The sequence below is a fragment of the Pteronotus mesoamericanus genome, unplaced genomic scaffold (assembly GCF_021234165.1).
Source record: "Pteronotus mesoamericanus isolate MK-2021 breed Mesoamerican mustached bat unplaced genomic scaffold, CSHL_Meso_final contig_134, whole genome shotgun sequence".
NCBI classification, from domain to species: Eukaryota; Metazoa; Chordata; class Mammalia; order Chiroptera; family Mormoopidae; genus Pteronotus; species Pteronotus mesoamericanus.
The window spans coordinates 2,915,274-2,932,193 of NW_026555061.1; the positions used below are offsets into that span (position 1 = coordinate 2,915,274).

Consider the following 16,920-nt stretch of genomic DNA (forward strand, 5'->3'; position numbering starts at 1 on the left):
TATGGTGGGAGACACTTCCAGAAGCCCTGTCCTAGGGAACCCACTGGACCCCCAGTTTGGGGGCAAGATCCAGGCCTCCTCCCGTGCCAGTTCCTCCTCCTTTCCCTCCTCTCCGGGCAGAAGGACAGATGTGGTACCAGGGAGGAGCCACCCGTAGTGGAGCAGACTGTGTCCACGTGGATTAGGAGAGAGGAACTTGGGGCGACCAAGAGGTGGGAGCGTGGGCAGGCGCGACCGCAGGGCTTCAAGCACGAAGGGACGCGTTGGGGAAGACGTCTCCCTGGGCACCTGTGTCCTCGTCTGCGGCCACTGGGGTGCTGGTTCGCCAGTGCGATCTGTCACCAAAGGTGCTTTCGCCTAAGGGGCTTTGACCAACGTTTTTGTTCTACATGTTTTTATGATGCCTATGAGAAGACGCTGGGCCGCCTCTCAGAGACGGAGGCTCGGATACGCTCTCTGGCTGCCTCTCCCTGGACACTCGGCCGCAGGTGGGTCGCACCTCCCCACCCTCCGCCCCCTTCTCCCTGGCTGGACGCCTCAGCGGAGTCTCAGCCGGTCAGCGGGTCGGCCTCCACGCTGATGTCAAGGCCTACGTCAGCTGCTTGAACAGACAGTTCTCTGGGGTCAGCTCTGGAAACCGGACAGACAGCAGCGAGTACTCCCTCAGCAGATATTTATTGAGCCTTATATTTCAATCGCAATTAAATGTGGGGAGGTATGAAAGGGAAGGAAAAATGTACTCAGCGCCTCTCAGACCCGCCTGATACATTTCCACTCACCTCTGCCTGCGCAGATCAGGACAATCTTAGGAAAGAATAACCTTTTTCTGTAAGTGGATAGACTATGATTAAATGCCAGGCTGCCATTTTTAGGTAAAATTTCTCTTCTCAGACAATGACCTTGGCAAAAGGATGAAAGGACAGGGGTTTAATTTCAATGTCATTAGGTCCGGCAATGTTTACCTCCCAGGGGCACATGAAAGATTCCTGAGATTAATGATGGATTTTTACAGAGGGCACCCCCGCCCCCGCGTGGGGCTACATCACCCGAGGGCTTGGCTGTGGGCAGAAAAGAGGCCCCTGGACCGGGCATGGGGTGGGGGGCAGGGGGCCAGGTTTGAGCTGCCGGAGCCTGAGAAACGCCTTCCCGATCCGGGAGATGAAGACAGATGGATGAAGGGGCTCTTAACCCCTAAGACCGAACAACCAAACCTGACTGGCTTCCTAAAAGGTATTTTTCTTAATCAGTAATTTAACGGATTAGGCTTTTAGGAGATGGGATTACTTCAACTATGGCTACACAGAGAAGCAAAACTTTCTATTGAAATTTAGCTGTCTTTACTATAAACAGACCCTTAGCTGCCTTCTTTGCAAGAATCTAGCTTTACTAGACGTGGACAGGCATGGGGCCTGGATAACGAACGTGTTTTTATATTACATTTATTGTCTTCCCCGGTCCTAGACGAGGAGCTGTTTTGTCCAGAAAGAGTCCAGGCGTGGTATTCGGCTGACACCTCACCATGTGAACACTTCCAGTGTGAATAAAAAGGCTTAGCAATTTCGGGAGTTCTTTCACTCCTACTTGGAATTTTAATACATCCACATAAATTCCAAGTTGGATTTGTCTGTCGGAACAACGTACCTGACAGTTTAGTCTTGAAATGCCTGTTTTTCATTTTCCCTTAATCATCATACTATTATATTCTGAAAGCAAAATGGAACGGCCACTTTGGGAGGCAGCCTGGAAATTTCTTATAAAACTAAACATGCTGTTACCTTGCGATCCAGTAATCGTCTGGTGTTTACAGAGACATGGAAAACCTAGGTCCACACAAAAACCCACATAAGGGTGTTTCTAGTGGTTCCCTTCATACGTGCTGAAACAGGGAAGCCACCAAAGATGTTCGTTGGTGGGTAAATCAGATAAACCGTGGTCCATCCCGACAAAGGAATACCATTCAGTGCTAAGAAGGAATGAGTCATCGATCCATGACAAGACATGGAGGGTACTGTAATATAGGGTACGAAGCAGCAGCCGGTCTGATTAAGCTACAAACTGTAAGATCCCGCCTGTGAGACATTCTGGAGAAGGCAAACCTCCAGAGACAGTAAGACCTGTGGCTGCCAGGATCTGGGGAGGCGCTGGAGGGGTGGGCAGAGCAGAGCCTCTTGAGGGAAGCGGAACTATTCTGTGTGATACTGTAATGCTGGGTACATGCCATTGTAACCTTTGTCCAAACCTAGAGGACGGACACCGCCAAGGGTGAACTCTAATGTAAACTGTGGACTCTAGGTGACGCTGTGTCTGTGGAGGTTCTTCCGTTGTAAAAAAAAACATGTCCCTTTGGTACGGTCTGCTGATAAAGGGGGCGGGGGACTATGCATGGGAAGGGGCGGCAGGTATGTGAAAAAAATCTCTGTACTGTCTGCTCAGTTTTGCTGTGAATCTAAATCTGCCCTAACAAACTAAGCCTTTTAAAAATGAAGGAAAACAAAGACACTTTGCCAAAATTGCCAATGTGGTAAACAAACCAAAAGAAAACAATTTGTGACATTTCCTACAATGAAAGGACCACAGGAAAAAAATGATGAAGCAGCCTCCATAAAGATACTAACTTATCTCTGTAAACACACATACTCCCGATTAACTTGGTACATTGGAATGTCTATGTAGAATTGAAGTCTTTATTTGGACAGTGGGCATACACTTCATAAACCTTTTGACAAAGCCCAGAAATTCCTACGAAGCAGGCTGTTTGCATTTTGCTTTATGACATACCAAGCTTTTAGACACTTAGATGCTTCTGGCAAATCAGGTTCTTAAGTGCAACTGTGGAAAGCAATCTCTGTTGGTCTAAAAAATAAAAACACACAGACACACATTATACACTTGTTTTTAATTTATGGCCTTCCATGGGCGTCACACCTTTACACTTCCTAGAGCTGTGCTTGGACATTAACTGAAGGGCAATGGTAAAACACTTGGAAATTTTAAAGGCTAAAAATTACTCGTGAAATGAAAGATGTCTTTGGTTAAAATTTCCTACCTTTGTGTCTCCCTCGACCACGTGTCTGAGGGTTGTCCGTAACAAGAATGACAGCGAAGTCTCCTACCCAGGCCACGCGGGAGCATTTTGAGAAGGATATGGTTCAGTGTGTCTGTGTGTCCCTCTTGGTTTCTGGTTCTAATGCATTCATCGATTTACCGCATGGCTTTACCATACGTGGTAACAAAGGTGATGCATTTCCATATGCAGAGAAGTGGTTTTATTGCATCTGATTTCCACCACGTGTCCAATCCCGTTAAGCTCTGAGTAACACTTGGTACAAGACAGACATGATCCCTGATGGGCTACTTCCTAGTATGTTTTCAAACACCTGACTTTGAAAGCCATTGGATACAATATGACACAGTTCTTTTCTAATATGCAGCTCACCCAACTTTTCCCACGGTGTTTCTGTATTTTAGCACAATTCTAGTTCCTCCTATGAAATCTTCATGGGGATTATAGGCCGCAATTCAGCTGGGAAGCGAGGAGAGCCGACCGCCTGGCACTCACGGCACGACCCCCCGCTGAGGGCCCGCGCAGGCCGGCTCACCGACGCCCTCACGGAATTCCCCGCGAGCCGCCTGCTGGCTCACACATGCACACGGGACTCACCGCGCACAGTACTGTCGATTTCATCACTTTTGGGTCTAGGAGGATGACCAAAAAAAAAAAAAAAAATGAAGTTGATGTAGTAACCAACTCCATTTTCAAGTTTGTATTATTTATACTAAATTTGCACTTCCCCCGTGTTTCCTTTTAATCAGCCCTGCTCGCGCCTGTCTTGGAAGCAGTACTTCTCTGAATGTAGGAGCTATAGAGGTAAGAGTGAGGCTCCCATTACTCCCTTCACACGCTCCACCCTAAGCGTAGTTTATTGCGTATTTATGCAACGGACATTTCTCCCTCATTAAAGAGTAATGTATGTACGAATCATGATTGACTAATAGTTTTTATTTAGAAGCCATATTCTTCTGCTTTTTCAGGAGGAAAAACACGGAACTGTGTCTCACACTGTGCCCTTTGAGCCCCAGCGAGGTGTTTATTGCCAGTTCCCACTCTGTACCAGGACAGGCAGGTGCACAGGCCGCGGGGACAGGGTTCAGGAAACCAACAGCCCAGGTGTGGTAATGGGGGCGGCAGGGACCGGCCGGGCAGCGCCCGGCTTAGAAAGGACAGCCAAACCGAAGTCTGGCGGGCACCACGGGAGGGCGGGCGCCGGCTCCCTGGGTGTGTTGACATTCACCGCGCCTGGTGCAGGGCCGCTCGCTTGGTCTGGGGCTCGGAGAAGGGCGTGGAAAGAGCAGGGTCTGCCCAGGCGCACGCGGTCCCCGCGGGCACTCAGGGAGGAGCAGAACGCGCGAGCCTCTGGGCGAGAGCTCAGGCTGCTACGGTGCACGGAGGCGTGGGACTGGGATCTCAACAGGAAATCCTCGCGGGAAGGTTTCAAACCACGGGCAACTGTGTGTTGTTTTTAAACCAATTCTCCTTTGTTGAAGAAACGGATGACACTAGACCTTTTCACGTAGCAGAGATCACGACTTGCTTGGCATTCCTTTCCTTCTTTCTTACATCTCAAAACTCCATACAAATTGTACCTGAGTTTCCCAATCAGAAATGACAGCTTTTTTGGATTCGTATCCAGTTGAGAACACTGTGTATGTCCGACTCCCTCTCACTTGCTCTAAGCAGGGGAAGCATTATGATCACCTTCCAGTTGAGCAACGTTAGAGCTCCAGAATGTCAGGTTCTCGTACTTTAAGTAGTAAAAGCATCAATAAAAATTAGAAATCGACAATGTACGTTTTTTATTTACACACAAGCTTTTGGAGGGCGGGGCACAGGCAGCATCCAGCTCAAGCGGCTGGAGGAGGCACATTTTCCAGTTGGTTTATTGCACTCGTTCATGTACAGGCAGACCTGGTTCTCCACCCACATCATGGGGAAGACCCTCTTTCAACTTTTCTCCATATGTACAATTTCCACAAGTACAATTCTACATGTCTTACACACACCACTACAATACAAACCACAAAAAGATGTATTTGGTAATCAAAACTTCAATAATAGCATGTTAAAAAAGACAAATTAACTTTTTTATCCTGGAAGCTGAGCTTTTCTCCACAATGCGGTGGCGCCTTTTGGTAAGAAAGGAGAGCAGCACAGTTGTGAGCAACGCAAAATCAATGTCGCTGCTGGCTGTACTCCCCATCCCGTCTGCGGGGAGCCAGCTCGGCCGCCCGCGCTGCTGCCTCTCCCAGCCCTCGCGGTGAGTGCAGCAGAAACACAGCAAGGAGCGCGCGAGGCTTGGGCGAACCAGTTTGATTCAACATTGAGGACCAGGTATTCATAACAAAAGCATTCTGATTTACATTTCATATTAAAGAAACCACAAATATTACGAGTATATTCTGACTGTTCTAAATAAAATCAATTACTTTTCCATTTTAAATAAAGGTATTAAGAAACTTGACTACGTTAAAAAAATTACCTTTTGAACTACTTAGAAAGTTTGTAAATCCAAAGCTTTCTTAGTTTTTTCGCTATTATAGCTAATTTAGCAAAACCTTTCCATTTTACTAAAAATTCACTTGCTGTAAATACTCTAATTGTTATCAAGGAATACAGACGGATAGCACACACAAGCAACACCCGCCCCCACCCCAGAAGAAACCTGGAGAAAGTGTAGACTCTCCTGTAAAGCTGTAAGCTCTGCTAGTGAAGACGGTTCTTGATGTGGTAATGAGCCTTTTCACTGAAACCCATTACGGTGCCCTAGGAACTGCAGAGCGCTTCCTCAGAAGCCTGACCCCTCCCAGCTCTGTGCGCACACACGCACAGCGCGGCTTCAGGGCAGGCTGGGGGCTTCAGGCGCACCCACCCCCCAGCGGCCGGCCGAGCGGGCTCAGCCTACGCAAGCAACTGCACTGGGCATGCGCGTATCTGCTCTCTGGCTACATTTATCCTGACGTTTTTGCCTAAGAAAAAATGCTTACCTACTGGGTACATTCATTTCACCAGCTTCTTGACAACTGAAAGCTTTAAGTTTCAATTGTTCCATCAAATAGTAAAAAAACAATAAACTGATTCGCATTTTTTCATTCTAAGAGTTCAGTAGTTTCATGTTTAATGTTATTACAGCCTGGATAAAAGTGAAATTTGTAATGCTTTTTTTCACCTTTTAAAATCAGCTTTGTGCAACCTTTCCAATGTAACAGGTGATGATATGATGTGGTTATACACACAGTACCTTACGTGAGAGTGAGATGAGCCTGCATTCATAGACTTCAGAGAATGTGCAGTAAACTGCATAGAAATCCATCAGTTTCAGTGGCGTGGGACCCGGACCCCTTGTGTATTAGCAGCTTGGCAGACACCTGCAAATTCCTATTAACATGGGAACTGCACGGCGACAACAGCTCTCAGTCGCAGGTTAAAGCCCTGGCTACCTAGCAGTAACAGCCCGCCCCCCAATCAGAGGGACCACTGCACTCATCTAACCCAAATGACCATCTCAGTTATGATTAAATCGGTTCTTATCACTATCCTGTGTCTTACATATATGCATACATATCATGGGAATAAATATAAAATGAGAATACTCTGACAGTCTGATTAGTTTAAAGCACATTGGTATAGTTTTGTCTTCTGTAACATGTGACTCCTTTAAGCCCCCAAATTTAGACTTTAAAATAAATACAATGTAATTTATAAAAATAAGCCAGTGTTTATGCATGCAAAAATTCATCCTAAGAATTTTTTATTACCCAGATCTGTTTCTCAGAAAAGGAAATTGGCAATACCTGTGAAATAAAAAAATGCACTTCAAGAATTAAACTAAAGAATTCCTAAGCAGGGGCCACTTTACCTAGGCTGCAGCCAAGAAAAGCATGACAATATTTAATAAATCTCCAATTGACTTGCACGCTGCCTGCGCCGCAGGGGAGGGCACGCCTGAGCGCCGCTCGCCGCCGCCTGCGGCCGGCTGGGGGCTGCGGGGCGGTCCTTGAGACTGACTCTGCGCGGCTCTGAGAGTCAGAGCCCCCTGCCTTGACCTGCGCTGCGCCCCCAACAGGAGCAGCAGGCTGAAGCAGGCTGCCAGTTTATGAAGGGAGGCTGTCCGATTAAAACGACAAAAGAAATCAGCTGACTCTTTGCTTTACCACGTAACGCCTCTAACGTTACCTAACTTACCGAAATGAAAAGAAATGGTTCAACAAAGAATCAACCTGGGTCTTGGGGTGCATCATGACAATGAATCTCTTCACTCTTAATGCTGTGAGCGGACAGGGATTATTTTGGAGAAGGAAAAATAAGAAAGTGTGGAATTAGTAACGCAGAGGTTGAAAGGCAAGTGGCAAGACTAGAAGGAGACCCCTCACACCACAGCTACTTTGTTCCCATCTCTACAGGCACCTCCCCCCTCAAAGTGACAGAATAAACAAAGCCACTGTCACAGTAGTGTGGGCACTGTCAGCTGACACACAACATAAAAACAAGTCACGCTATGTTATCTGTGGTCACGTTCCTCAGGGTTAGTCCAGTAACTGAAGACTTTACATTCTTTTGTCTTTCTCTGTTTGTTTTAATTAAACACGTAAAGGTTAATAAACAGACATAGTCCAGAGTTAGTAGGTTGGTATTATAACATTTATTAAAATAATGCCATGGGTTAATAGAAACAGCAAAGAACCAAAGAATTAAAATGCAAGCTATGTAAAATCCCAACTAAAACCCAAAAATATCTAATGTATTCATTCATTAGCTAACTAAAAAGCCCAAGAAAGACAAGACACCCAATATAATAAAGTACTGCAAAACAATTGGCAATTTTCAGTTATCAAAATTGTGGATTTTGCATTTTGTATCCTTTTCTCAATCAAGAAAAAAATTCTTTTTGAATGTTATATAACATACATATAAAACAAGATAGAAAAATACATTATAAACTTGTAACAATGGCTGTAAATACATTATCTTACATGTTTCTCATAGGCAATAGGTTGGTTATGGTACATACATAGCATGAAACTACTAAGATAATAAAGAATAGACAAAATACATGTCAGCTGTACGGTAACATACAAGCGACACTCCCATCTACCCACGCTAGAAAATTACATAATACTGTCAAAAAAAGTCTTAAAAACTACATATTTTAATAAGAAATAAATTCAATAAAGAATGATAATACTGAGAACCAAGGCATTCAGAGATTTCAAAAGTCATGCTTATTTTCAGTTGATCCAAAATTGTTTCAACTAAGTTTTCAAAAGTTTGCTCAGAGCCAACCAACATCACTCGTAAGTGTCACGCCTCTGTTTCATACATTTACTTTCTTCCCCATAAAAGACCTTGGATAAATATCTAAAATGTCCAGGTATAACACAGTTGAGATGAAACTGGATCAAATACTGGTATTGTTTTTAAACTACTATCACCTCAAGTGTTTGAGTGTCGCAAATTTATTCAATCAACCAAACAAAAAAAAAAAAAAATCAAAATGGCACAGCATATATTGTAAATAAATCAAAACGGCTGTATGTGTAACAGAAAGACAAAGCAGCGGCACGTTAAACCAAAGCTGGCTGCTACAAAACAACGCATGTCTATTGCATAGTAAATGAACTGAAAACGTTTCCGAGCGAGACCGGTGACGGAGGAGGTCCCCGCGAAGGTGCTTGCTGAGCTGAGCTCACTGCTCACGTCTGACTGTGCAGGTATGTTCGAGGGAACGAGCTGAGGAGCTGGGGACCCACTGCCCTTGATATTTGCCACGTCTGGTACTGAGCAGCCGATGATCACTAAGTGTTTAGAGAGACGCAGGCTCTGTGCACACATCACTTCAACTACAGCTAACTGAGCTTCGTGAGAGACTGAAGCTTCAACTCATGTGTAGTTGAGTATTTACATGCACACCGAAGCTAGTTTTTCACATTCTTTTAAAGTTTTAAAAAAATGTGTGTGGGGGCGGGGGGGGGCAGCCTACGTAAGTAAAATTAGCAAGGGGGGTGGACCACCCACGTGACCTGGTAGGCAGGAAGAAGTCTGATTAAATCAAAGTCCGGGCCGTTTCAACAACACTGTTTTCCAGAATGAAATCAAGAAGACTACTTTTTGTGAAGACGTTTGCTAAGTATAATATTAATGTTCAAATAATAAGATATTCAACATACACCCTAGTATCTGAATAAAATAAAGCTCTAATTTTGTCTGTAAACTGATGTTCAAATCACACATAATTTTTATCTCAGAGTCCTTTGGGGTAACATTAAATATTGCAATAATCAAAAGCAATCAATTACGATTTTAAAAGAATGATGTTTTAAAACATGTGTCAGGCAATAGAAAAATTATCAAATTTTTTCACAGTATCAGATTTGGCAAATTTGTATCAAGGTAACGTGGCAAAAAAATATATAATTCAAACCAACTCATTTCTCTCCCTCCTATTTGCTCTCACATACTGGGCGGCCGAGTAACATGCAGTAACTTGTATTCTGAGGGAGGAGCTGATCTTACGAGACACTTGACTGAATGACCATGAAGAAAAATAAGGCACTTCCTTTTCTTTAGACTTATTCCAATACTTAAAAAATAAAAAAGAAAGACAAAAAGGCTCTTTTGGTCTTTTGTTTCTTGACAACCACCAGAAAAAATCATTTAATGAAATAAAGGGTTTCTTTGTTCTTTTTCTTTTTTTTTATAACACTTGAAAGTATAAAATGCTACATTTCCAAAAATATATATATTTTTTCTGCACCAGCACCCTTGTATAGTAAAAGTATCTACTTTTTGTTCATTGTTTCAATGCACTACACTTTATCTACAATTTCATTACATGTATACAGCAAAGAGGCAAGCATGGCTTTTACATCCTTAATGATTTTTTCTATACAGGGAGGTTTAAAAAAAATATTTGAACAGTTTGCCCAGTAATGTGACACATAATGCATGTACCTTGTTCTCGTATATTTTTAAGGAGCTGTAAAATAAAGGTTTAGTAATTTTAACTCAGATATTTATCTTTTTAAAAATAGTGTTGCAGTTTTGTTCTTTGTACTACTTTTCGAAATTCCTTAAGCTTTTCTCTCATGGCACACACTTCCGATACTTCAAATGTTGGCAGGCAACACCGAAAAGGCCGCCACGGCCACCCTGCGAGGGCGCCGCGGTGACGGGACAGCGCATCAAATTCTGAATACTTTTGAAACCCCTTCACCAGCGACATCCCTGACCAAAGGTTCATGCATGATGCATCACCGCACAGTACATTCAGAGCCTGGACTCGCCATGAGGAGGGAGGGTCCCTAGGAAGTCTCTCACAGTAACTGCCTGTCCCCGAGCAGTCCAGGGCCACCTGTCTCCCCTCCTGCAGTGAGGCCTTCTTACCGTTCGCTTGGGGCGGGACATTGAAAGGTGATCAGTGCTGTGGCATGGGTTGGGCCTTATTGCTTTACTACTATTCAGTGCAGGTTCTAGAACCATTTTCACCCAAACAGGAAAAACAGAACAAAACAAAACAAAAGCTGAGTTGGAGGACACCAATTTCTTTGTCTTTTGTTTGGTTAGATGGTAAGACGAACGGACAAGTGCCTCAGCTCGCTGCACTGACGACAGGCAAGCAAAGGCGATTACCAGTTAACTGATCAGCAGGCAGGCATGGTCAGGTCATCATTGGGTGAAGAGTTCAGAGGTCAGAAGGTCATAGGTTAGTTGCCGGTGGCGGCTGGGTGGTTAGAAACAAAAAACAAAACAAAAAAAAAAGAAAAGAAAAGATAGAGAAGAGATTAGTTTCAGCTAGTGACGGCTTAATGACAACATGAAAAACTAATCACAACTAATAAAAAAAAAAAAAGCATGTGTAATTCTGACAAACTGATTGACACCATCTACAAAATACAATAAAAATCATGACAATTTCATATCATGATTTGAACATATGAAGGAGAGCCCTCTCCCACAAAAAATAAAAATAAAAATAAGAAAACAAAAAGAAAAAACAACCGGTTAACAGGAAAAAATAGAAATAAAATATAACTAACAACTAACAGTTAGTAGCTCAATGGAGGAAACTGGAGAACGACGACAATGACTAGGGTCGGTATACAGAATTTTCAAACAGTCAGTGCAGTTATCAGGATCTGACTGCTATTAAGCATTAGTATTCTCTCAGATGCAAGCATTAAAGCAACTATTAATGATGGATGTGATTATTAATAACTGATGATTAACAGAAATGAATCTAAAGAAATTTAAATTTGTATCAACAATTTGGTTCGACATAAACTCTGGGCCAAACAAGGTTTCTTTTGTTCAATAAATGTTTATTGCTTTTCCAATGTTCTATTTACAAACAACACGGGTGTCTTGGCCTCATGATACAGAGCGACACTGACCTGCCGTCTGACCGTGCAGGCGACGTCATGGGAACCAGAAAAGGCCAGGCCCTTGTGTGCTGGCCAACACTTTCCAGTTGGAAATACTATTTTACACATATAGAACACTTATAAAATGCACTTGCATGTAAACACTGTAAAATCCTGCCATTTAAAATTCTATACTCAAAAGCTCTAAGTACATCAAAAAATAGAAGAAATTTCTAATTGATACCAATAAGGCATTTTAAAACTACAAACAGCTTTCTTTATTCAACTTCAAAGCTAATTCTCTGCAAATACAATAAAATCTGACATTTCATATACATTCCTGCTTTATATATTTTAAAAGAAGCCACCTGTAAATACTATTTTCTTTTGCAAAATAACAAACAGAACAAAAAAATTTAAAAAATTACAGTAAAACATAAAGTAGTTCTCAAGTGGAAAAGTTATCGTCCCCAATGTCCTTGAGTTGTTCCTTCCTTAATCAACCTCTGTCACGTTCTGCTTCACCAAACTTGGTCCACTTAACAGTAGTATGATTTTTAAGACTCATTCAACAGCTTAATTAATTCTACTATATTCTGAGGTTTGCTAGGATTTCCTGTGCTGTGGCCACTGTGACTATGGCAGAGGAGATGTGAGACACTTCAGTGCAAAGGTAGATTCTGTGCCACCTGGCAAATCAAAACCCAGCAGGTCCAACGTTCAGAGTTAAATGACCTGTGTAGTCGACTGGTTTACCCTCATGTAACAGAAATGCTTTCTATAGCCTATCATTTAGAATAGTGTAAAAATACTACAAAAATACTGTATCTTTAGTGTGACCAAATCGTCCCTGAATTTCTTAAAAATAGTGGAATTTTACTTAAGATAGAAACGGCTATTCCATAATCAAAGAAGAAAATAAATATTTCACATGATGTAGTCATACCATTTCATAGGTACTCCAGAAATACAGAATCTTAAAGCATTTTTTATATTAACTGTAATTTTGATTAAAATTGTATTAAGTTTCTTACACAAATTGTATAAATAACGGTTTCTGTAAAATCATTATCCAGAAAAACCCTCACGGTTTTGAGTGTGGAACCCACAGGAAAAGCACACTGCCATCTCACAAACACAGCGCACCAAGGACACGTCCTCTGCCAAGTCCTGGCCTCCTACAGCACACACCCAGGTGTGTCGGCCGTGCAAAATAACTCATGGTTCATTTCGACTAGAAAGTCGGTTGGTCTTTCATAGGCTGCAAATTCAGTTTTGAAATACGTAGAGGTGGGTTTATTTTTAGTAAAGAACTAGATATTTGTCAACCATGCCATACTCTAAATGCTCATATAGAATTACATGGTTATAGGTCCAGGGGCTGAGTTTCCTTGCATTAAAATGCTTATATTAATCATCCCCTCAAAAGATTAAAAAAATAATAAAAAAACCTCAAAAATAGAGAAAACAGTAGTATCATAAAATAATTTAAGTGAAGGACTTCAGACATCTCCCTTAGACCCAGTGAGTGCATACAGTGACAGTAACAGCAGTATACAAAGTGTTCTGTTATTTAGAGAAAAAAAAAGTAGCATTTCGGTTTGCTGACATTGCATTTTGAATAAAAACAGTGACAGGACTAATCAAAACACATATAACTACAAAAAGAGCCATGCATGGAGTGTGTTCTTACTCTGAAATACAATACATCTTCCTGGTATTTTCAACTATCTCAAGGCACTGGGTTGTGGAGTAGGCCAATAACTACTGTTAAAACAAAACGATGGAAAACCAAGAAGGGGCATACGGGGAAAGGACGACAGAAGAAAAAACGGCTTCAAAATACCCCTGACTATTTTAGGCAATAACTATGGAAAAAAGCTTTGTATCATTCACGGAACTATTTGGATTCTTAAAATCTACATGATTTTTCTCCCCTGTTAAAAAAAACTCCCTCCTCTGCGGGGAGACGCGCTCCGGCGCGAGCAGGGCGCTGTGCGCACTGCACAGGGCACGCGCACTGCACAGGGCACGCGCACAAGGAGCATTATCCTCACAGCCAGTCACTGAGCTTGCGGGTCTTTTTATTTTGTTCATTAAATCACTACCAATAATGCATTAGTTAAAAACCTTCGATGCTGTTTAATTCTCTAGTATGCTAAATAAATACCATCGCTACCTCTGGGGACGTATTTGATTCTGACAGGGACAACAGTTGTGCCCAGTATTTACCATCAGTCCTCAAGGTCCCTGCGCAGAGCACACACAGGTCTCTCACAAGCTCTTAAGAGATGCAGAGTTGAGTTTCAATCCATCACTTTCCCAAACTGATAGTAGATAGTTAGATCAACTAAACTGGTAGGTAATAAATGTGCCATAAAAAAAAAAAAGCTTATAAAAATTCTCTTCTACCTTGCTTTGGATTCCTATCTTATGATTTCAAACTCAGAAAAAGAATTCAATGTCAATAAACCGAAAATATCACTCCTCAATAAACATAAATAATTTATAAAAGGGTCCAAGGGAATATATAGGACACAAATTACAAATGCTGAAGAGGAGAAAAATGAAGACTTATTTCCAGTCACAGGTTAGTCAAAAAGATACTCAAACAGCTGGATTTGTGTCACCACGGAACTTCCAAAGATAGTTTACCTTTAGAAAACATATTTTAGCAGCAAATGACAAAAATCAAAGGATCCATTTTGGAAGAAAATATAAGAATAAAAGGGAATTGATTTTCTGACTCATAAAAAGATCCAACTGCATCGAAGTTCTCTTCACAGTCCTTACTTTGCTGATTTCAGCTAAGAACTTGACATGTATAACCTCATGTTTGTACAGTGGCTCAAATATCATACTTATTAAAAAAGAAAATAGGAAAATAAATCTTCAGTTTTCTCCAAAGAACACAGGAGGCATATATTCCTTTACTTCTCTCATTAAAGCACCATCCGCTCAGTTCATTTTGCAAAACCAACCCAAAGTGTCAGAACAATTAAAAGATAACTTTTAGCAAAAATTATTACTGAGAAATAATTAAGGCAAAAACAAAAATTAATAGCTCCCCAAGTGGACTAATTTATGTTTTAGTAGGAATAAATCATAGTATGTACTAATAGGATTTAATAAGTTAAAATATGAAGGGAGGGGAAAAAAACACAAAAATCCACCCCCAAAAGCCCACCCCTTAAATCCGTCAATTATTATAAATTAATTTAGAAAAGGTAAAAGAAATGCTGTGCAGGTAAACAGCTGTAATTTTCCCATCAGGTGTGGTGTTGCAAACTGTACAGACGCCCAACGCGTTTCTCATGAGCAAGAACTGCAGAACTACACTAACCTCGGTCTGCGGTCACAATCCTTTGGTAAGGATGGACGCGCATATCGTGCCTTCGAACTTTAGTAGCCACCGCACCTAGTTAAATTGCAATTACCAAGACAAAGTTAGAAAACATTCACAAGGGGGAAAAAACAAACATTAACAGCAGGTTTATCAAAATGGAGTTCAAATGTTCATTTACTACAAAAATTTTGTTTTAAGAAACATGTTAAGGCACAGTAGTTTTAAAATTAACCATAATATGTTGCGTATATATGCGTCTATTAATATTGCATTCATTTCAAACATCTTGGCCTTAACCTATTTATCCATTAATTTACAATCCCAAGATACAGTATTTCATGAACTCTATTAGATCCAAACATTCACGCTTTACTAGTCACATATTCACTGAAGTGCCTTTCTTGCAGCAGGACTACTTAAAATAATGCCATGTTTAATACTGACAATGACTTGCTAACCTTAAGACCTCTTCCAGAGTTTATCACTTAAAAAGGTTTATGAGCAATTCTTAAAGCCTACAGATTGTGGTTTTTAACTTTGAGTCAATAAGTATGAACTGCAATGAATTAGGTGATTAGTAAAGCAAACAGTATAGTACACTTAGCAGTCAGTATACTACTATACACTCCTTTATAAATTACCGTTACTTTGTAAGATTATAGACTAAACCAAATTAATAACATACTTTTACTTCCTATCAGTGTGCAAAAAGTGCAAGTAAGTCACTGACTGCTAGGCTAAGCTTCCCTCCCCGCCCCCGGAGGCTGCTGAGACTAAGCATTTGTTAAATTCAGATCTGATGAGGGTTCAGTTAAGACCGTTCTTGAATTCTTAGCCTTTCGTTGGGAAAGCCATACCTAAAGATAAAAGGAAGGGAATTAAAAATTAGTCACCGATGAAGATTTGATGCTATTACCAATCTCCTCACTACCACCAACACACATGTCTGCATCTGTTTTGAAGGGCACGGCTTATTTTAAAATATAATGTGAGACTTGATATATAATAGCATGCATGTTATCTGTGTGCAAATTTACTATAACTTAGCAATTTGAAATAATTTTCTCAATTCTCCAAGTGGTCAATCAATATATCACCTTTTACTGCTTAGGTAGCAAAGCAAGAAATAAAATTGATCATAATGGACTTCTGTCATTTAATACTCATTATCATTCATCTTATGAATGCCAATTAGATATCTGTATGTTCTGCTTTTGTCAGTCTAACAATTATTATAAATACCAATTTCCCAACATAGCCAAGAACACATTGCTTTGAAGTGAGAAACAGATTCTGCAGTGCCCCTTGCTGTTTCTAAGCAGTAAAGGGGTCCCTCCCTCCTCTTCTATTCCAGGGAAGCTAATCTCAGACAAGTCTGATCCCACGAGGCAAGACTAGGGAGCTCCGCGCGGCGGGGGCCGGAGCCCCTCCTCCAGCAGACGCTGTGCGTGCAGCAGGGAGGGGCTCCGGGGGGAAGGAGCAGGCAGGGCCACAGGACAGAGCGTTAACAGGAGGGAAAACGTAAACAGGTTACATGTTACAGGTTATTTTAAAAATGCTTCAAGAAATGTGCAACAGAAACAAGAATCTCATCAACAGCTCTATGGTGTAACTCTGACCTGGAATACTTTTTACAATGATTTAGAGATAACCGAAAACATGTACAATAAGATGTATTTGCTCATGAAACAAGAGGCACCTGAGTGCATGCACACACACAGATAACATACAGAGCATCGTGGTTTTCTTTAATTGAACATGAATTTTCAAGTTTAAATCTTTGTCCGGGTTCATTAAAGGCTTTCAAATTTTGATAAATCAATGTTAATGCTGGAAAAAAAAAAAAAAACCTTAAAAGATCCAAGTCCTAAAAGTGAACAGCATGCATGCAGCACCAAGGTCATATACAATTCAAGGAAAAAAGTATTCAAATTCTGTCTGGTAAAACAAGGGCAGCGTGGACGCGGCCTGTCCCACACTGACTGGTCGTGTTACAGCGGCTGCTGCATTCTAGTCCTTCATCCAGCAAGTCAATGGGCTGAAATATCAGGCATGACTGGCATTTCAATCCACTCTATAAAAAAAAGGCATCGGTAATGTCTTTTTCAAGCACACCATTTTTTGCTCATGTAAAACTGAATGGTTATAGTATGACCTTA

The 16,920-nt window shown here is 41.4% G+C and overlaps 1 protein-coding gene across 5 annotated transcripts in view; it reads right to left on the reverse strand.

Annotated features, from left to right (window-relative positions):
- Positions 1-4,801: 4,801 nt before the first annotated feature.
- QKI (QKI, KH domain containing RNA binding) overlaps positions 4,802-16,920 on the reverse strand; it is a 146,542-nt gene continuing 134,423 nt past the window's right edge. For 2 of the 5 annotated variants that reach the window (XM_054595379.1, XM_054595361.1), the window contains exons 7-8: positions 14,759-14,833; positions 4,802-10,775 (exon numbers count right to left, since the gene is read on the reverse strand). In XM_054595379.1, the coding sequence (XP_054451354.1) occupies positions 10,759-10,775; positions 14,759-14,833 (92 nt within the window). In that variant the 3' untranslated portion in view covers positions 4,802-10,758. Of the gene's footprint in view, positions 10,776-11,352; positions 16,836-16,920 lie in introns of those variants that run through there. The other 3 variants (XM_054595389.1, XM_054595369.1, XM_054595400.1) reach the window with 2 other exon arrangements.